This window comes from Corapipo altera, unplaced genomic scaffold (genome assembly GCF_003945725.1).
Source record: "Corapipo altera isolate COAL_440 unplaced genomic scaffold, ASM394572v1 61305, whole genome shotgun sequence".
Taxonomy (NCBI): domain Eukaryota; kingdom Metazoa; phylum Chordata; class Aves; order Passeriformes; family Pipridae; genus Corapipo; species Corapipo altera.
Window position 1 is genome coordinate 7,255,651 of NW_020884909.1, and position 22,462 is coordinate 7,278,112.

Genomic DNA, 22,462 nt, shown 5'->3' on the forward strand with positions numbered 1-22,462 from the left:
CCTCCTCGCCGCCATGAGCACCGCGCAGGCCGCGGGGGAGGCGGCGGCGGCCCCGGCGCTGCCCAGGGTGCTCTCGGCGCTGTTCTACGGGACGTGCTCCTTCCTCATCGTGCTGGTCAACAAGGCACTGCTCAGCGCCTACAGGTGAGCTCAGCCTGCAGGTGAGCGCCGGCCAGGCCGGGCCCGCGCGGTCCCGGGAGCCGGGCCGGGCTCCCCGGCTCGGACCGACTCGTGCCGGAGTGTGCGGGCCCTGCCGGAACGGCGCGTCCCGCGGCTCTGCCTCCCGAACAGACTCCTTGCCTTCCTCTTTCTCGGGGTAGCCAGAAATGAAAAGTGAACTTCGTAAAATTGCTTAGTCATAAAAACACTGAAGGACTCTGAGTTGACGGAGCTAAATCCCATCATTCCGCATCCCGTGATGTAGAATCATTGTGATAATTGGCATCGTGTGCCACTGTGTTACCTGCAGACCACTTGCACTTTCCACACTCTTGCAGCTCGGGAAACAGAGGAACTTGAGCATTCCTCTCCAATTCGTATTTGCCAGTCTGGATTAGTACTTGGACTTCGATGATTCTCATGGGTCCCTTCCAACTCAGGATGTTCTGTGACTGTCCTGTGGCTGTGATTTTTTTCTCACCACTAATATATTTTACTTTATCTTTGCTCTAGTTTTGCTGTGGTTTTGCTCATTATGTACCAAAATCAGAACAAGAAAAAAACAAAAGGAAAAAGAAAAGTTTAAAAGCCAAACTGGCTGTTATTTTCTAATCTTTGCTGCTGTTGGAAGACACAGGAACTATGTATAACATCTCTCAGTATGCAGATGGAGATTGGCCAGTTACTGCCATACTCTGAGTAGTTTTAACTTGATGTACATTAAGGGGGGGAATGGAGACACTCAGGCTTTTCAGGTGTTCTGCTTGAGTTTCTGTCTTTCTAACTTTTGAGTATCTTAATCCAGGGATATCCAGGGACCTGCGATGTGGATACTAATTAGTATTATTAATATACTTAGTATTATTAATATTATTAGTATTACTAGTAATTAGTTCTCTAGAACTAATAATGTAGTATCCAGGGAACTACAGGCTGGTCAGTCTCCCCTCAGTGCCTGGCATGATCACGGAGCAGGTGCTCCTGGAAACTATGCTAGGGGACATGGTGAATAAGGAGGTGATTTGGCTGCACAAAGGGCAAATCATGCCTTGACAAATTTGGGGGCCTTCTACAATGGGATTGCAGCAGTGGTGGATGAGGGAAGGGCACCTGGACTTGTGCAGAGTATTTGACTATGTGACATTCCTTGTCTCTAAGCTGGAGAGACATGGATTTGATGGATGGACCACTGGATGGATGAGGAATTGGCTGGATGGGTGCAGTCAAAGAGCTGTGGTCAACAGCTCGGTGTCCAAGTGGAGAGTGATGAGTGTTGTCCTTGGAGACAGGTGCTGGGACTGGCACTGTTTAACATCTTTGTTGGTGATGTGGAGGCTGGGATCAAGTGCACCCCCAGCAAATTTGTGTAGTTGACACACTGGAGGAAAGGGATGACACGCAGAGGGACCTTGGCAGGCTTGAGAGGTGGGCCTGTGTGATAATCATGAAGTTCAGCCAGGCCAAGTGCAAGGTCCTGCCCCTGGGTTGAGGCAATCCCAAGCACACATACAGACTGGGAGGAGAATGGATTCAGACTAGCCCTGAGGAGAAAGACTTGGGGTTGTTTTTGGAGCAGGCAATGTGTGCTTGCATCCCAGAAGGCCACTTGTATCCTGGGCTGTGTCAAAAGAGGTGTGAGCAGCAGGTCCAGGGAGGGGATTCTCCCCCCTCTGCTCTGATGAGACTCCACTGGAGGGCTGTGTCCAGGTCTCGGACTCCCAGCACAAGAAGGAGCTGGAATGAGTCCAGAAGAGGACCACTAAACTTATCACAGGGCTGGAGCACCTCTGCTGTGAAGACAGGCTGAGAGAGTTGGGGTTGATCAGACTGGAGAAGATTCTGAGACATTATTGTGGACTTCCAGTACCTTAAGAGAGCTGGAGAAGAACTTTTTACAAAGGCATGTAGTGATAGGACAAAGGGGAAAGGCCTTAAGCTGAAAAAGGCGGGTTTATATTAATGTTAGGAAGAAATTCTTTACTGTGAGAATGGTGAGGTACTAGAACAGGTTGTCCAGAGAGGCTGTGACTCTCCATCCCTGGAGCTGTTCCAGACCAGGCTGGATGAGGCTCTGGGCAACCTGGAATAGTGGAAGGTGTCCCTGCTCATGACAGGGAGCTGCAACGAGATGATCTTTAAGGCCCCTTCCAATCCAAACCATTTTATGATTCTATCTGTGCTTTCAGCTAAAGCTAACTGAAGCTGAAGGGAATGGTAGGATTTGGTAGGAATGTAGCCCTTTAGCAGACAAGGGATGTTTCTACAACATTTACCCAGGAATCTGATTTTCACAGAAACATATTACTAGTACATTTGGACTGTCGAGATAAGCTTCCAAGTGAGGGCAGTGCAAGAGATTTAAGTTACTATACCTTCTCAGAATGCATAATTTGTACGTGAGGCCACTCAAAAAATGATGCATTGTTAAGAGTTCACTGAGTGTGCCACCTTCACTTACAAATGTCCCCCAAACTATTAGCAGTTTAGAATTGACCGCCTGTGCATTTCCAGTATTATCTGGATTGCGTTTTGCTGCATAAATAAAATATCAGGACTACAATAAGTGTAGCCCTGAGCACTTCTGAAACACAGGACGGTCATTCTGTCAGTTGTTGGTTTTGGTATTAAATTTAAACTTTTTTGTTGTTTTTCCATTCCTCAGTATTAAGTATCTGTTAATGCTTTTCAGCTTCCCATCGCCAGTGTTCCTTGGAATCGGACAGGTATGTTCACAAGTACTTTATGTATTCATTATTTTGTAAGTTAAACTAATGAAAATAGAGTTAGATTTTAGAGGGCCAAAACCCCAGTTATACTGAACTGCTCATCTTCTGGATTAGATAGACTATAAGGAACTGTAATTTGCTTGATGGAGAACTGGGAAGTTGTAAGTTCAAGTAAAAATTATTACCTGAAAAGAGTCACATAAAAGACTGGGAATGCCATTTATTTCTCCTTACGAAGTTCAATAATTAAGAGATCAGGCCTTCAAAACTGTCAAGGTTTGTTCTAGAAAGTGCATACATCCTGTAAGAGTCCTTGAACATTTGTGGATTATATTAGATATTGCCCCTCTTTGTAGCAAAACCATGTATTTCCTCATAAATATGTCCCTCATTTCCTAACAGTTTTGCAATAGCACCAGCACAAAATTTTGATTCTCTGTTGCTTTATTTGCAAGTCACAGTACTGCAGCAATCTTTTTTATTATTTTTGTTGTCAGTAGGCATCGTAATAAAATAAAAAAAGTTCACATGTTTGCAGGTGTGGTCCGTAAAGAAGAATGTGTGACTGCAGAGGGATCACTGGGAAAGACAGAGCCTTGAAGCAAGGGTTTTTTTATTTAGGCAAATACATTTTAAAGAGGATTTGCTTTCTACCAGGGTGCATGCCAGGGGGTAGTGAGGAAGAGGTTAAAACAGGGTACTACAAGCCTGACGTCTCTGCTGTTCAGTGCAGGAGACAGTAAAATGTCTTGTTAAGTCTTTGTAAGTGGGAGGGAGAGTTTTACACATCCAGAATGTTCAAGGAACCACAGATCATGTTTCAGTGGAAGACTACAAAATGCAGCAATAATCCATGTGATGCTATGGCTTTGTTTCATTGCAGAACCTAAGACTTAATGGCATTTCCATTTTTTTTTTTTTTTGTTGACTGATCCTTCCAGGATTTCCCTGAACACTTTGTGAAGTACATAAAGTATGGTATAACACTTTAGTCTGCAGAACATGACTCCACTGCTTTCTCTAAATATTCGACTGCTGTATTTTTGTATAAGGAAAATTTTACCTTTTTTTTGACTCCCTGAGGACAGCATTAAGACTTGTGGTGTGATTGCTAAGATATTCATCTTCATTCTGTCTATATCTGTATTATTTCTTCCTGATATTATCTACAGACTGATCAATGCACAACCACTGTCTTGCATTATGAAAAAAAAAGCTTTAGGAGTGGTTTTGCAGACTAAACAACTCTTTGAGTAAAAATCTCATGGTTAATCTAGGATTGTGTCCTGTTTTATTTTTCAGCTCCCTCTCAACATGCACTATTTCACAGAGTGCCACCAATTTTCTTCAGATAGGAAAGTGCATGTGTATATTTTACTTTTAAATAAATAGCTGGCAAAATTGGTAAGAATGAAGTTATTTCAGTTTGTTAACTGCATGCTGTGTTGTTCTTTGACAGAAATACAAATACATAGCATTTGTTAATTGCATGTAAAGATTTTGTCTTTGAAGCACTTCTTCTATTCATACATTACAATTTTGCTCTTACATGACTTCTTTTTGTTTTTTCTTTTTGTTTAGATGGCAACCACTATACTTATCTTGTATGTGTCAAAATTAAATAATATTGTTCACTTCCCTGATTTTGACAAAAGTATACCTGTGAAGGTAAGAATTATGTATGTCTTGTTATTAATAGCAAGGAGTTATTTCTTATAGTGGCATTCTTTCCTACGCAGACAAAAAAAAATTACATTTGTTTGTCACATGGGTTTATTTGTATCTATGTTGCATTTAATATTGGATTTGATAGTTTTAAATTCTTTACGATATTCTTGTGTGTTTGGGCTGTAGGGATAAGCTCTGTTTGCAGAGAAACCTGCTGCCATTTGGTTATGGAGTAGATGGGAGAGGGTGCTGTACCTTCATACAGCTGGATGAACTCTTTCATATTCCTGAAGTGTTTTTCTGGTGTATTGTGGTGGTTTGACAGCTCTCTGTGGGATCAGTGGGAGATACGAGTTTGTGAAGGACGTTTGCACACAGCATGAAGGGAGAAGGGCTGCTTGGAAATCTCAGTGGAGCATGTGATGAAACAGTAGGAAAAGAACACGTGATAGACCAAAAGCCTGAACAACAGTTGACTCTAAATGTGAGATTTATGTCCCATAAAAGGGGCTAAAATAATGCCCACTGAAAATACTGTAGGGAGCAGCTAGGTGCATTGTACAGACCTCAAGTGCATATGGTCTAAAGAGGCAGGCCAGAGCAAATAGGAAAGGATGTCCTGTTACCTCAGTTTGGGAACTAGTATGTGAAATGACTGCAGCAATGATCCTTGTAGATTTTTGCATCAATATGCAATGTTTCTGGAGTTTTACTCTGATGCATTAGCCCGTGAATTTGAGTCTTGTTGCATGGTGTTGGTTGGTGTTTGCTCAGAGGTACAGAGATGGTTTCCAGCTCTGCTGCAGGGCTCAGATATTGTATCTTTTCAGGCCAGCATCTTCATTGCAGAATCTTGTCTGGTCCCTGTGAGGTTTTCTATGGATGTCTTGCAAACTTGTTCATTCTTAATGCAGGTTGAAATCATTGGCATTTCTGCATGTAAAAAGTCTTGGAGGAAAATCTGTGGTGTCAATCATAAAATGGACAATCCTTCCTTATTCCAAAATAAGAAAGAAGAGGGTTTCCCAGAGGACAGCTTTGAGTTCCACATATAAGCAACTTACTGAGACCTTGAGAAGTTCCTTCCCTCCACCTCCCTCAGTCCCACTGTGCTCCCTCTCTGCTGTTGCCTTCACTTTAATGTCAGGACAAAGGCATTAGCACAACACAGCTCCCATTTTCTTTATCCTGATAATATCTGTCCTTTGGAAGACTTCCCTGGATGGACTGGGAGCAGCCAGCACTGGAGCACCCAGGACTTGCATATTGCTTGTAGTGCTGGATTTGACCAGTCACAGTGAATCAGCTGGATTGCTCATTGCTTGTTTCTTTACTTTTTAAAGAACCCTTAGACCAGCTCTTCATCCTTTTGACAACTTCTGCTTTGACACTCAGATAATCATTACTTTTCACTCCTGCAATGGTTTATGTCTTCAGTGCTTTCAGCTAGAGTTTTAAAGTAGTAAAATGCTTATTTTAGCAATGAAGCTTTGGAGTTCTTGACCCTTTTTAAGTGTATGATTTACTTACCTCTGGTGTTGTGCTGAATGTTATAATTTTGTCTTTATAATGGATAAGTTTTAGAGGAAAGATAATATAATGTCCTCTCTTTGTTCGGTCTATGTATGAAATAAACCAAAATGTTCCAAAAAAAGTCTGCAAAAGAGATAGTGCATTATAAAATTTTTGCAAACTTATGTTGACAAGCTGCATATTTATTGTTACTTATGGTCCTGCTTTCTTTATAGTCCTAACTTTAACTGTTACTTTCACTTAAAAGTGAACTTCAGTTAAGTATAGTTAAGTTTCACTTCACTTTTCTTCTCACCCGCTGTAAAAGAAGTGCAGAATTTTTGACATAGATAAAATGCAGCCCACTTCTCTGTATACCTTTCCAGCAGACCATGTTTTATCTCCCGAAGCTTGTGTAGGAACAGCAGCAGTTATTAGGATAGAGGTCTGTTTTGTCTTCCTGCCATTCCAGCTCCACCTGACTGATAGTGAATGGGACTAACTGCACACACTACCTTTGTCCTCATTGATCACTTTAGTTGGTTTTTATCTTCTGCAAATTCCAGCCTCACCCCTTCTCTGATACTGCAATTTTTGTGTAACGGGAAAATTAACAGCTTTGAATTGCAGCTGAGTATTGTGTGGAGATCCCTGGCTTCTTTTCTTCAGGCGCTGAAATTCTGTTATGTTTTCTCTGTATTGCAAGTCAGTCTCTTTATGCTAGAAGCTATGATGGGTAAAGTTTAATTTATCCCTAAATACTTATCTTTCCTTTCTAATGTCTTGCATAACGTGATTTGTTGGGTAGATCTAAAATGTTGTAACTTCCAGGCTTACTAATATATGTGGAGTCTGTAGAGAAGCACAGCATACTTACAGTTTATTCATTGTTTTATGCCACCTGTTCACTTGCTTATTTAGCTACTGTTGTTAGTATTTATACCTAAAATTAAATATGAGGGTGGATATTAATCTGAGGATTATAGTAATTAAAATAAAACTGACCAACATTTACTCTAAATGGAGTCTAAGTCTTATTAGAGGTAGATTGCAACTCTTTTAATGAATCAGTGAAGTTGTGGTTATGATTGGTCACATAAATGTGAGCTGCAGATGAGTTTGCAGCATAGTCACATTTTTTGCCCTCAAAAAACCCCATCTTTCTTGCTAAAAGTACATCTGACATGGGTACCAAATTCTATCATGTAAAGTTTCTCAGCAGTGCTTCAACACATAATAATCTGAGTTGTGCTTTTAATTTTATCACAGTTGTTTCCTCTGCCTCTGATTTATGTTGGAAACCACATAAGTGGATTATCAAGTACCAGCAAACTCAGGTACAGTAAATGGAAATTATAAGTAGACTGTTTTTTGTCTTGTGAGGTAAAAGACTTTTCTCTTGTGAGGTAAAAAATAAGCGCTAAAGAAGAGCATTGGGTAGGGCCTTAAATGCATGTGGTGTCTGTCTGTCTCTCTAAACCCCTTGTGCTATTAGGAAATTCTTACCCAGTCATTTGATCTGTTTACAAGGTGTCTGCTTCTTTTAAAAGGAGCTTAACCAGGCCTATACTGCCATAAAATCACAATTTTTCTATGTGACCATGAAAGTGCTTCCACTTTGCCCTCATAGCCAAGTGCCCAGCTTTTCATGGGTGTCCTAACCAGAGAGCTGGAAAACTCCTAAGATGTTTCTGAAGGAAGAAGCATAAGTTAAAGAGGTGTAGCATGATGTCATTGCAGCTGTTTGGGAATCACCAAGAGATGGGAAAACTACTGGGTAGTGGGGTGGTCGTAGAGCCCCAAAAGTAGGTTGTTGGGGGGTGTTGCTGAAGGGCTCCCAGACTCCTGTGTGCCTGTCAGCATGGATTAGTGAGAGTTGCTTCCACACTAGTGCTAAAAAGGTGCAAGTTATGTACCCAGCATGCTGTAATAGATTGAATGACCAGATTTCCTGTGGAAGAGGAATGCAGAAACGTGATGGCTGCATCAGGACTGGAGGATACAGCCCTGCCATTGTGGTGGTTCTTTATGTGTTACTGCAGGCTCCTAGGGGTTTGGTTGCAAGCTAAACCAAAACAGGGAATTTTGCAGGTTTATTGCATTTCCTAACTTTGAGAGAGATGCTGGGAAAGAAAACAGAATCATAAAATCATAGAATTGTCAAGGCTGGAAGAGACCTTTAAGATCATGAAGTCCAACCATCAACCCAGCACTTCCACTATAACCCCTGAACCAGTAAACCATATCACCCAGAGCCAGATCCAGATGCCTCTTGAACACCTCCAGGGGTGGTGACTCCACCACCCACCTCCCTGGGCAACCCATTTCAATACCTGACCACCCTAACGGTAAAAAAATTTGTCCTAGTATCTAATCTCCCCTGTCTCACCTTAAGGACATTTCCACTTGTCCTCTCACTGCAGGCACAGTACAAGAGACCAGCCCCCACCTCACGACAACCTCCTTTCAGGTAGTTGTAGAGAGCAACGAGGTCTCCCATGTATGACTTTTAAGTTGTTTACATTTCTTTTTATTTCTTCTTATTATTTACATTTCTGTTTATTAATTCTCTATAGTTAAAGAATTAACTTTCCCTATCTAGGAACACTGGATGCCTGATTCTGCAACTTTTTGTTGTACGCATTCAGAAATTGTTCCACTGAAGTGACTGTTTAGGCAGACATAAAGACTTAGGCAGTACTGTCCCTGGTAGCACTTCAGCCATTGTGATTGTAAAAGTAGTTCCAATCCTGTAAAAGTTTGATTCATGGGTTTTTCTTTCACTTTCCCCGACTGTAATTTTAAATGTTTAGTATGGTATTCTAAACATACATGCACCATCTACCTCTCCTGGGGCTGATATACCTCTCTTAGATTTACTATTCATAATTAATTTTTATAACAGAAAAGTAAAAATGGCTGCAGCATTTCTACCATTAACTTATTGTTACAGCACATTTTGTTATGATATGTGACATTTGTTTATGCTGTGGAACTCTCCAGCTAGTTTGGGTTGTCTGGAAGGTGTAGATGATCCAATGCATAACTTAAAAATATCTGTTTTAAACTGATTAAACTCTGTGTTAACATTTGTATCGTTTATTAATGCAGTTGGTAGTAACTATCTTAAGCAGAGGATTAATTGGTCCGTATGGCCATGCTGTCAGATTTCCAAAGTCAGATGCAAGTGTTTTCTCAATCCAAAAGATTTCCAACTGCATTACTTCATGAAGATCAACCATATGTTGCTCAAAAGTGACAGTTTGGTAGTTGCAGCTGGTCCCCACCTTTCATGTTTCTTGTACTTTCTCTGATTTTTTTTCTCATGGATTTGTTTTACTTTTTTGAAGGTACATCTTGTTTACTAAGCATGGTTTCTTTGTATTTTATTTCTTTTACATGTTTTCAGAGACAAGTTTATTGTCCATCCTCTAAGTTTATTATAGAAATAATTTTTACTTAACCCTGCCCATGAATTTTGAAAAAAAAATAAATTTCATGGGGTTATACTAGGTAGAAAATATCTATTAAATTCCATTTCACTAATGCAGAGGGACCTCTAGAAGGTAGCCAGTTGCACTGGCTTACAAATTATCAAAGCTTGTTATTTTTCAACAATTTGGTTATCTAATCTGTGTCTAATGTCAGACTGATGCTAAGTGATTGGATATTTGATTTGTTTTTTACTGCTGGACTAATGGTTCCATCCTCTGTTTAGTAAGATAAGAATTAGAACATAAGAATGTTGTTAATCTGATATTATGCTTGGATTTTTATTTTGTTTTTTTGACAGTTTGCCGATGTTTACAGTGCTCAGGAAGTTTACCATTCCACTTACTTTACTGCTGGAAATCATCATACTTGGGTGATCCTTTTTGTTTTGTTTTGTTTCTTTTTCCTTTAAGATACCTTCATTTTAGATCACATCAAATGGATTGCTTGCAACAGCTCATCAGAATATTGAATGAGTGATTTTTGCTGACAAATAGAGAAAAGCAAAGAAAGTGGGTTTTTTTCGAAGACACAGATACATAGATTTTAGGGAATGCAGAAAAAAAATAACCTTGCTTTCATTTGCACATCTCTCTTGGCTGTTGCACAGGATTCAGGTAAGCAGACACAACTCAGACACTTTTAGTGGTTATGTTTGTGTCTCATCTGGAAGGCCCCTAATCTGCAAACGGCTTCAAACAGACAAGTCCTTCTGTCTCAAAACAGTGGTGATAGTATAAATACATCTTATTTTATCTACAACTTCATAGCTCTATCCACATGGCTGGTGGTAGATTAAGATGAAGTCACAAAGGGAAAAACAACTTGCTGAAGCTGAACCCAGGCAGCAAGAGAGTGATGGCCAAGCTTTCCAGAACTAGACTGTCATCTCCTTTTGCCTGAAGCAGCAGCTGATCAGTGTGATTCATATTTGGAGATGCTCTGGTATTCTTTGCAGTTGTAAGTTCTCACAGGGAAAGCACAACTTGCTGTCTTCTCCTGTGGGCCTGAAGACTCCCACAAGCATGTGAGAAAAACATAAGTCAGTGAGATTGTCATATGTGCTCAGCTGGACTACAGCCATGTGTCTGTGAGTGCAAGCAGCATCCTAACATCCCTCCTAAGGGAAGCTTAGGAGCCTGGGACAGTGTATTTCCTCAGGGCTGAAGATGAAAGGACTCCAGAGAGTCTGTGCAGGTTTATGTCAGGCTTTGAAAAACGGTCAAGGTATGGCTCGTTACTGTTGAGAGTCATTATGATCAAAGATTGATATGTCCAGAGCCTGCATACAGCTTTATTGTTGGGACTGTTGTCCACAGCTGGGCTCCTTTGACACACAGGATTTCTCCAAGAGCATTTTTCCAACAGCACTGTACATTTTGTTTTGATGGATCTCCTCTCTCAGGCTAGCCTGACAGACTAAGGACTAGGGAGATGTCTCTAAGGTATATCACATGTGGTGCGAAAAATGAGCACTTAAGGCATTTCCAAATAAAGTAATGTAGATATATAAAAGAAAGAACAGCTTTACATTATGCTTTTCACTGCTTTGTGGCAGCACTGTGGTGGTGAAGAATATCATAAGCTCCGTGCTTTCCCTTTCATGCACGAAGTTTCAGTTTGACTTCGAAATAAGTATCTGTTTGAAAAACAGTCCAGATAATGTGTTTTTCCCAGGAAAGGTGATATGAAAAACTAAGTGAGAGATACACAGTGATTTTCCCTTGTTGGATTGCTGCGAGACACTGAAATATGTCCATTACGAATACCAATATGCATTGAATTGGTTTATTCCAGCTCTGTTACTTTAAACCTTTAATATTTACTGCTGTAATTATCCAGTAGCAGAACGCTCATGGTGCTTTTTCAACCTCTGTTCTCAGGGGCCAAGGTCTGACAGTGTGGCACGTGGGCAATCACGTTGCTTCTGCAAGGTTATCAAGACTTTGCCCTCCTGTTAAATGTTCTGTTACTACTAATTGCTTTGAAGCTTTTCAGGCAGACAGCCATTTAGTTTCCTCTTCAAATAATGAAAATGTGAACTGTCTTATTTTTGCCTACAGGAAGCGGTACCCACTGAGTATTATAGTCAGTGTGTTTGCCATCATTCTTGGGGCCTTCATAGCAGCTGGGTAAGGTTTTAGTTTGTTATATGAAGCCATTTTATGAGGGGAGGGAAAACAGAAGGGTTTTTTCCTGGTTTAGTTCCAAGTAAATCTAAGTTTGCATCAGTTACTCTGGAATAAATTGATTTGTAAAATCTCTCTGCTGACATCACTGGGAGGTGCAGGAATACAAAGGGGAAATTTTGGTTCCTGCTGGAAGTATTTGGGTGCTTCTATTTTCACCTCTAAGTTTTTCCACGTTTGCAGGATCATAAATGAAGCAAGCTAAAGCTGTGTGAGGAATGTTGCTTTTATTTCATGGTATCAGTGTATTTTAATATTCTTAGAAAAAGATATATTTCTGTTCTGGATAGAAAGACTGATTTTTTTGGTTGTCAGATATTGAGTTACGTATTGTCTATTTTTTTAATCACTTTGAATAAGTTCAATTGTGAGATTAAGTTCACAAAGCACTCTTATGCTGTTGTCCTGTGCTTTCTTTCTATTTGAATATTCCTTTACCTAATTGGAAATGTAATGGGGTGTTTTGTTTGTTTCTTGGCTTTGCTGTGTACAAAGGTAAATAATTTCCATGTGATGTGACTCAGATAGAACCATGTCCTATTAAGTGAATTACCCTATATCCATGAGGTAACTAGTCAAAACAGAAAGGATGACAATATGTCTGGCCTGACTGTAACAAACCCTAGCTACTTTTTGTATTAAAAGTAATAGGTAAGTATACTCAGTAATAGTTGGACTGGTTTTCAGGGTTGAGATGGGTGGAATTTTTCACTGAATGAAAATTGAACATTTCCTGCCACTTTCACACTGACTGCTGGGAACTCTCCAGTGGCTCATTTGTGAAGGTTCTGTGACTGGAGAAATGTAGAGTACTTTGACTTACAAAGAATGCTTGAAGCAAAACCTGTGACTTACTGGAGCTGTCAGGATTTGCATATCCTCATTTACAGTGCCCCTCTAGGTAAGCAAGGCAATGCAATGCATTGCATACTGTTTGCTTATTTACAGTATAATATTTCTTCCCCAGGTCTGATTTGTCTTTCAATCTGGAGGGCTACATCTTTGTGTTGCTGAATGATATCTTCACAGCAGCAAATGGAGTTTACACAAAGCAGAAAATCGATCCAAAGGTAACTGTGGGGTGATTAGATTGAATTTAACATTATGACAATATGATAACAGTGGATTACTTGTTATGTAATTTTATGTACTTAACAGTTATGAACTAATAAACAGTTTAATTTACTTTCACATTTCCATTGATATATGCATCTTCAATACAGAACAACCTGGGAAAATTTATTTGAATCACTGGGCAGGCTTAGGTAAACAAACAGTATATTTTTTAGTTTCTCCCAGGTCTCCTAGACAGAGTTTATGGTTACTTTAAAACCTTGCTTTTGGCAAAAAGTAAATAAAAAAAAAATAATCCAAACCATAAATTAATCATTTACATGTCAGACTTCATTCATTTTCCTGTTACGTGTTTTCATGTTTAAGTTGCAATAGGTGGAATGAGTAATCCCTTGGCCAGGCAGAGCATTATGTGGAGTCCTAAACAAAGCAGTTCTGGACCAGTTCTTTGGGAAGTTTCTGGCTAGCTGGCATTGTACAGAAACTGTCCAAGGTATAACAGAGCAGTCATATTGTGCTGAGTGTACAGACAAAGTGACTGAAGTGGAAATTAAGCTTAGTACAAAACAATGAATCCAAGGATCACAAGGCTATGTTTTAAACTTAAATTTATTATGTCCTGTCTGCTCATTGACAATAATGTCAGGAAGGTTGCCAGAGTCATACGTAGTGTTTTGCTCCCAAGTGGCTTGTAGTTCCAAACACCATCTTTCATTTTTCACAGGAGCTGGGAAAATACGGTGTCCTGTTCTATAATGCTTGTTTCATGGTGGTTCCAACAGTTATTATTAGCTTTTCTACTGGAGACTTTCAGCAGGTAAGTAGCAGTATTGCATATCTCAGACTGATAACTTTATTTAGTTCAGGTTTTTTTCTCTTGGGAAGTGGGTGGGCTTTTTGTTTGTCTCTAAAGAGATAATTGTACCTCCATGTTATTGACTAATATATGAAAAGTGTGCCTTGGACTTGCTCTTCACAGGTAGGATCTTGTGATTATTTTCTTAATAAGAAGGTGAATTTGTGTGCTAGTCCTCATATGAGGCTTTGTTTAAGAACTAATATATGCCTTTCAGCTAGAGCAATTTGGTTGATAATCCATCTGCACTGTGTGGTTTGCCACATGCTCTAAAATGAAATTGGAAACGCACGGACATTTCCAGTCCTTCTGTCATTTTGGTGTGTAGGACAGATTTCTGTTTAGTCTTAGTCTAGTTTGATAACCTACACTTTGCATTCTCATGGAATGACAGCAAGACCTTCATAGCTAATCCTGATACAGTCTCATAGTCAGCATGTCCTGACACATAAAGGATCAGACCAGAAGGTTTGTGTTTTTCTGGCTCCCTCATAGACTCACTGAGTTGCCTTTTTCTTACCAGTAAAACGAGTCTAGTCACTCATAGTCTTTTTTAGAAATGTTTGAGATTTGCCACTGAAAATTCTTTGGAGGGTGTCATAAATCATTGCCGTGTTCTCTGTTGTATGTTGTTGTGCCCTGGACTCACATGATTTTGTCATTGTGTTCCTAGAAGTCTGTAATAAGTGGAAAAAATTATCATTCCCTGAAGGTGATGGATTTAGGTCTGCTGTGAATGTGAAATCTCTTTGTGACATCAGTCCATCACGATCTTGAGCCAGTTTAGGAGAATGCAGCTGCTGCCCTTCTTGGAGAAAGGGCCCAAGTTTGTGTAGCTGCAAGGTTTGAACTGCTGTTCCAGCACACAGGGCTGGAAGCATTTTGGGAGACCTGGGCAGGGAAGTTTAACTTGTTGCTAAGTTTGCTCTATGGGAAAGATAAACACCTCATGCAGACTGTAGTTTTTGAGTGTCCCAGTTATTCACTTCTCTTTTACCAGCTGGTCCACTGTGAGGACAGTTAAATGCACTGAACTGTTTCCAGCAGTAGTATAAATGATTCGTAATTTTAGTTTGAATTAAATGTATTTTGTGATTTTGCACATTTTCATATTAAGCACGTGTTATGTGTGTTTACAGCTAATTATATAGCACATAATTCTCTCTCTCTGTTTTCTTTTTTTTTAATAGGCAATACATTTCCAGCACTGGACAAATTTTTTATTTCTCTTTCAATTTACTCTTTCCTGCTTGTTGGGGTAAGGACACAGGGGAATTAAGCAAGATGTTTTTATGACAGTGTTTCAAATTGCAAATCTCAAATGTAAGACTCACTAATAAGTTATGTTAGAGTTCAAAGAAAATGTTTTTTTTTTCCCCCCAGGCTTCTGTTGTGTCTTTTAATTATTTCTGATGTTTGAAATAACCGTTTCAGTACTATCTGTGTTGTTGACCTCACAATACAGTGAGGTAACAGCCTGATATTTAGCTTTGTACTTTCTGTACTCTCTCTTTTATCTGTCTCGTCTGATGTTTTGCAGTTAATGGCATGTAAGTCCTTCAGTATAGGAAATGTTTCAGTGTGTTTGTTCTGTAAAGTAGCTGGGGAAAGTGTGGGAGACTCAAAAGCAGTGACCCAATGCTTTGTTCCTGCTGGAACTGCAGAGTCAAAGGAAGAACAGAAGAATGAGTTGCATCTTGTTGCATCTCTTCCACACATCACCAACCAAGGGGTCAAACTAATTTCAAGTACTGACATTTAAAAAGCACAGAGAAGAGGGATGGCTCTGCTAGGGCTCAAGCATGTATTTTGAATATTCTGGATACATACATCATTAATTTAAAATACAGATCCACAGGTTTGGTGGGTTTTTTTAGGGTTTGAAACAGGTGGGATTGAAGATCCCAGAAAAATACTGATCCCAAAAATGTTGAACATCTCAAAGTGTTGCTAAACTTCTGAGCTCCCTGGGAAGAATTTATAAAATTTTCTCTGTTATTTAGGTTTCTCTTGATGTATTCTACTGTCCTATGCAGTCATTACAATTCTGCACTCACAACGACAGTAGTTGGTGCCATCAAGGTGAGTTATGGAGCAGAAGAGGGAAACAAGAATGCTCAAATAGACAGGGAAGAGCATTGGCTCAGCAGTGATTCTAATTATACTCCTCTGAGATGGAAAGTCAGAATGAGAGCTAATAGACACTGCTTGTGCCCAACAGGGTCACACCACAGGGTGAACTTGTTCTCTTCCACTGAAGCTCATGTATGCCCTAGAAAGCAATGTTCGTGTTGATTTATATTTTGTTTTCCTACAAGAATAACTTGAACCACTTTAATTTAAAAACGTATATTTAACCACATTTCATCAGGTACTACCTGCTTCTGGTCTTTATTAGGTTATTATGTGTTAGTCAAAGTGGCCTGCTGCAAATGCAGGTGAACTGACACAGACTAAGCTGAAGTAAGGAGCATATTCCTTTTTGTTTAACTGCCTCAGCCTCTGTGTGAGAATTTGTGTTCCAGCTGAATGGTTCGTGCAAATTCTGGTCAATTTGATCAGTAGCAAAACATGCATGTCTTAAAAAATTGGTTTCTTAAAAACTCAGTGTCTTTACAGTCTGTTTTCTCTGACACAGTTTAATTTAAAACCAGTGCAGCTTCCTTGGTGTTGTTGAGGCCAACAAGTCTGAACTGGGAACATCTCTGCCCAGGCACCTGGAACAGCTTTAGAAGGAGATAAAACTGGTGCAGTTGTGGGCCAGACACTATCAGAATCCAAACTAGTTAAGGCACAGCAATAACAGTCCTCAAGGTCATCCCTTATGTGGGTGGCTAAGGAAAACAATACCTCCCGCATAGCAAAACCTGCAAAGGGAGGATGGTACCGCACTTTTCCCAGGGTTTTTTTTTTTTCCCTTTTTTGAAAGGTGGCGAGATTAATGTAGTAGTTTTCATTCTGTGGCCCTGAAAGTGTTCTTTTCATTTTATATGTCTGCATATATGAAGTCAGAGCAACACAATTTCTATTTTCTGAGCTGTGATAGTCCTTGAGACGCTTTGTGCAGCTTTAAAGTTGAGAAGCAGTTTATGGTGCAGCAGAGTCCAGTAGAGGCCAGTACAAATGATGTTGTTGTCCACGCTAGGTGCTAAAACATCTGAAGGCAACAAAGTGTTGGTAAAATGATCACACAGTTCTATAGCTTTCTTTCTATTTTTAGGAGACATTTTTTCCAAAACTTGAAGGGGATGGGTGAGAGTTAGAATCTAACTGTGCCTCTCTGGAACGGATGCCCAGTGCTTTCAGTGCACATTTCGTTGGCAAAGTAAGCAGATAACCATGTTAAAGTAATAATAAAGGAATTTTATTGTAACTTTTAAGTATCCTTTTTATGCTTGAGAACCCAAAACTCACTTTTAAGAAATGGGATTTAAAGGGAGCCTTCCAAAGATTATAAAGAAGTAGATTTCAAAAGGTGGCCATAGCTCCATTTTGCCTAATGTCAAGTAGCTCATTTTCTTTTTTTTATTTTTTTTTAACCCAGAAAATCACTCTCAGTGCATTTAGAAAACATGCTGATTTTATTATTCTGTTTCATTGCTACATTATCCATAAGGCTGACATCACATGAAAGGAATTTAAACACTGATTTTAGAGTGGTCAGTAACAGAGTATATCTGTTTCCCTAGAAAAGTAATTTAGCTGATATCACTGATATTCATGGGGATGAAACCTGAATTAAATAAAGGCATGACTTTTTTTTTCCTTTCAGAATATATCCATCGCTTACATCGGAATGTTGATTGGCGGAGATTACATATTCTCTGTGTTAAACTTTATAGGCCTAAATATTTGGTGAGTGAAACTTGAATAGCCTTTATTTGTTGGAGCTGAAAATCTCTCAGCGAACTGTAGATTTAAGGGTTGTTTGATTTTTTTGACCTGATGAAGCACTGCCTCAGGATGTAAAAGTACATTACAGTTAGTTAGACATGTTTTATCATGTCTGTTTTCAGGTATTGAATCGAACTGTGGTAGGGTCTGAACTGTGGAAGTATTAGTAAAACTGTGAAGTTTTACTGTGTGGGATTGAATTGATTTTTTTTTTTTTTAAATGAGCAGCAGTTCTGAGCTGTGAGGCTTGCAAGCAAAAGCCCAGTGGTGTAGGAAGTGAGAGTACTGACTGAATAAGTTGTGCATGTTGAATATAAGTTCTGACTCGTGAGTTGTTGCTTTTTGTGCTTGGATGAGCTGTTACATCTGTGTGAGCAACTGGTGATTGATCTTTGCCTGCTCAGATGGCTTACCTAGCTCTGAGGCACTCCTAATTTATGATAGCTGGTGTTCTTTAATCCTCTGGAAGGAAGGGTTCATATCTATGAAATGGCATCTGTAACATCAGACATCTCTGACGCTGCTGTTCATTCCCTTTTCTTTAGCATGGCAGGAGGACTGAGGTACTCATTTTTAACATTGAGAGGAAGCAGCCAGCCTGCACGACCTGGGGATGAAGAGAATACACTTCCTGCCTCAAAGAGTTAGCCAAAGTACCTGCCTTGAAAGGGACTGAAGATACAAGTGTGCTTAGCATTGCTGAGAACTTAAATAACTATATGATGGGACACATTTGGAACTAGAAAATCTACCTCGATTGTCACAGGTGTGATTCATTGGCTCAGAAATGTTCTTGCACACCATGTTTTTTACATATAGACTAGTTTAATTTCAGGGTTTTTTTTTTACACCAAAAGCCAATTAACAGGAAGGAATGCTATGAGCAAATCTCAAGCTGTAAATTTCTGTGTTTACCTGTGTTTGGGTGCTGTTTGTACTCACCAAGATCAGTGTCTGCCAGTAGTCTCTTGAGGCAAAACTCCCTTTAAAGACCATGAAGCCTGATTCACCATTGCCTTATGCCATGTACAATCCTTACTGACAGTGAAGAGATCAAAAATCCTGGTGGTGCAGACTGTTTTCACATTTACCTCTGTGTGGGTGATACAGAACATATGGGGCAAAGAGGATATGTTCCCCCAGATTGTTTCCTGTGTTAGTGTTGACTAAAAAATTGGGGATATGTCCAAGTGTGTTCAGTATACATTGTGTAGGCATTCCCTTTCAGTCTTTTCTTCATCCTCAATAACACCCTGGTGCTCTGCTGCAATTGGCACTGTTAAAAGTGAATCCTCGTAACTTTGCAGCAATATCAAGGAGAGCAGGAAAATGACAGAGGATTTTTTAGTATTTAAAGTTGGTTTTGTGTGTCTGTGTGTGAGAGCAACTACCAAAAAAAAGTAAATCTGTTTTTGTTTACGTGAATTTTTCTTTTAAAATCACTATCACCTCCTCTGATATTTTGTCTATGTCTTGCTGCAGAGAAGTGATGCTGCTATGTACAAACATAGTAGGGAGGGGAGACTGATTGGTATATGGGAGACTGACTCGTGTTTAAACTGAGAAAAAAGGCTCAGTGTCTTGTTGTGTCTTTATATATGTACAGTGAAAGCTTGTCTGGTACTAGTTTATGCTTTAAATTCTGAGCAAGGAATCATTATAAGCATGGGGATTGCTGGAGTAGGTACAGTCTACACAGTGATGGTCTGAGGTGTCATCTGGGACAACAGTGACACTGCTCTGTATCTGTATTTCCTTCTTTGAAAATATGGTTGACAATGCTTACCTGTGCCTCTGAGGATAAGTGTTAACCTCTGAAAAACGTGATAGAAGCACTGCAGCACCGGAAGACAGCAGAGTAATTAATCTTGTTGAAAGTCTCAATTCCCTGCAAGCACGAGCCAAGATTTTTGAAAATAATCAAATCAAAAGAAGATTTTGGAAGACTTTGATGTGGAACCAGCGTGGTCTAATGACTTGTTTGATCCCCCTCTGAATTAAAGCAGAGCTAAATCTGAAAAGCATTACTCTGTGTGTAGCACATGGATGACCAGTCTGGATTAGGTTGAAGAGATGTGGGTGGATCACACCAGAAGCTTCCGGGAATGACTGGGCTTCCCACTGCCTGCATGGATGTGAATGGCAAGTGAAGCAGTGACTGGAGATACTACAAGTGGAATTTAAGGGCACAGTTGAAGTGAAAAGAGAAATCTGAGCTCTCACAGCTATCTTAAGAGATGTGACTTGCATTTTCTATGTGTTGAAGGTCTGGGGGGGGAAGGGTTTGCTGCAAATATTTTAAGAGTTTTTAAAGATTTCCTTTATACTTAAAAAGCCTTCAATATTTTTGAGTGCATTCTTTTGTAGGACTCCTCTTTTTCTGGATCATCTCTACCTCCACAATCCAAACTATTGAACCTCAGCCCTCTGCAGTGAGACAAGGCATTGGAAGGTTTTCATTGATTATGAAATGATTATGAGTGCCATTTGATTGCAATACTGATGAACAAACAATGGCACCTGCTAAAAAAGATGTAGTTCCCACCAAGGAACACCTACTGTGTGCATTGAATTAATTAATATTTTGCTGTACCTTTTATAAATAAAAAGATATGAATTATGGTTTTAATAAGTTTTTTGATTTTTTTTTCCCCCTGTGGATGGACACCTGCTCTCAAGCACATGCACAGGACAAATATTTGCTTTCTCTATAATCGACTGCTATAACATCCTTGAGGTAGTTTCATTGGTTCATTCTGTACCACAGTGGAAATGACTTTATTTAATTCATTGTTCATGTAATATTTTTGAGGTCCTTCAAACTTAGACTTCTCACCTAAAATACAGACCTGATTTTCGTAGTCTTTATGATAGTATTACTCAGAATTATTTAAAAAATACATTTAGGAATAACAACAAGTTGGTACAATCTAGAAGATCTTGCAAGTGCTTGCATACTTTCACAAAGCAACTCAGCTTCAGTCACTTACTATTTTCCTCTGTATCTGCAGAGATAATGTAAAAGATGAAAATTTGCTGGTTAAAACCCCAAGAATATGGGCTCAACCAAGCACAATATTGTGTTAGAATTTAGGCAATTACAGAAAGGGCTGTTTCATTCAGAACCTCAGAAATTGTGTCTTTCAGCTGATAAGATAGGAATTTAAAACTGATTTTTGTTAGATACAGCTGTTGATAGTCCTCACCTTTTCTACAGATTTCATATTAATGAAAATAAGGTTTTAAAAATTACACTGATACCATTACAGGAGTCGGGGTATATTTACAAGGGAACATACAAAGAAAAACAGTAACTGGACTAGCAAAGGATATTGTCCTGTACCTTGATCTGTTCATACTCTAAATTTTATGGGGATTTCTTAGCAGTGGCCTAGCTCTAGTGAAATGAGATTAAGAGACAAAAAAATATGGTCACCCAAAGAATTTCCTATCCATGCACTTTGTAAAGTTCTCGCAGTGATTCCTATGAAAGACAGAGAGGCAATATCTCAGACAAAAACCTTAGAGTGGGCTCGATAAACAAGTCTTCACATTCTTAAGAATTTATTATTTTCCCTCTCAGTATCTAATTTACTACTAGGCCCCTGAAGTTCCATAGTCCTACCTGAGACTCCTTGTCGACCTCAGGAAAACAAAAATGACAGGGTATCAGGGAAGACAGGAAGAGAAAACTGGCAGCTATGGAAGTCTGTGTTTTGAGTCCATCATCAAATTTAAGGGATTTTTAAAATTATTATTATTATTATTATTTTAATTTAGAGGAGGTATTCAGCATTATTTTTGCGTATGGAAAACAGTGAACCTTGTTCAAATTTAAACTATTCCTTGAATAGGGAGTGATTCTTTGGGTAATTTGTGATTGTTTACCTTCTTTTAAAATTTGACTGGCCTTACCTATGAGGTAAAACAAAAGTGGAAAAATTAAGACAGCTTTAGTGTGAGGAAACTGGGTTGTTGTTAAGATGGTAATGATATTTTTATCTTCTTGTTTCAGATAGTGTTACCTGACTTGTGATCTCTACTTGTAAAGCATCTTCATATTGTGGTTTTCTGTCTGAAGGTGTCAGTAACATGACATGTTAAATTTTTTGTTCTGGTTTCAGCATGAACTTGCCCTGGAAATGTCTGGGCTACAGCTTAACTCTTCACTGGAAGAAGTGGTCTTGATCTGTGTTATCCCCAGGGTTTGGAGCATTATTTTTCAGGGTTTAGGTTTAGATCCATCTTTGATCTCTGTGAATGTTAAACAATGACAATAAAAATATTCTTATTTTTGTTTTCATGTGGTTTTCCAGAAAAGGAGTGAAACTTTCACTCTAAGGCAAGCACCAGAAATCATTGTTTAGTTGGGATTTTTTCAGTAGTTTACAAATGTGGTTGTACTGTATCAATGTTATTCTAATATAAACCCTAGATATTCCTTGGAAAAAACAAAATCATGTGGTTTGATTGATTAGTCTTCTCACTTCTGTCCCTTCAGAACAAAACACAGTTTCTGCTAACTATGGTTTGCTTGATTTCTTTTCCTTTTCTCCTAAAACTTTGGGTTTGTGGGCCTGAAGATTTTTGGTTGCTTGGGGAGAATAGAGAAATAGTCAAAGTGGTAACAGCTCACACCCTGACATGTAGATGGGAATTCTCTCCCTGTTCCTACTTCTGATGTTTTTTGCTTTTCTGCAAAGGCTTTCATTTTAATAGCATATCCTTAGTTTCCTGGTGTGTGAAGCTACCAGTTTATGTCTAGCATATGTTCTCTGCTTTTCAAAGTAACTTTTCTTTGCTCCAGTGTGGTTTTTTTTCCAAAGTGGTGACCTCTCCTTAATGGTATCATTAATGAGCTGAGTGTGCTCTAGTCTAAAATCTTCAAAGGC

At 39.3% G+C, this 22,462-nt stretch overlaps 1 protein-coding gene across 3 annotated transcripts in view; it reads left to right on the top strand.

Moving 5' to 3' along the window:
• SLC35D2 (solute carrier family 35 member D2) overlaps positions 1–21,866 on the top strand; it is a 28,189-nt gene extending 6,323 nt beyond the window's left edge. Inside the window, exons 1-12 of one of the 3 annotated variants that reach the window (XM_027653079.1) lie at positions 13–144; positions 2,849–2,882; positions 4,467–4,553; positions 7,335–7,402; positions 9,859–9,930; positions 11,621–11,689; positions 12,714–12,816; positions 13,545–13,637; positions 14,867–14,934; positions 15,680–15,758; positions 17,449–17,531; positions 18,116–21,866. In XM_027653079.1, coding sequence (XP_027508880.1) covers positions 14–144; positions 2,849–2,882; positions 4,467–4,553; positions 7,335–7,402; positions 9,859–9,930; positions 11,621–11,689; positions 12,714–12,816; positions 13,545–13,637; positions 14,867–14,934; positions 15,680–15,758; positions 17,449–17,531; positions 18,116–18,218 — 990 coding nt within the window. In that variant the 5' untranslated portion in view covers position 13 and the 3' untranslated portion in view covers positions 18,219–21,866. Of the gene's footprint in view, positions 1–12; positions 145–2,848; positions 2,883–4,466; positions 4,554–7,334; positions 7,403–9,858; positions 9,931–11,620; positions 11,690–12,713; positions 12,817–13,544; positions 13,638–14,866; positions 14,935–15,679; positions 15,759–17,448; positions 17,532–18,115 lie in introns of those variants that run through there. The other 2 variants (XM_027653081.1, XM_027653080.1) reach the window with 2 other exon arrangements.
• Positions 21,867–22,462: the final 596 nt, after the last annotated feature.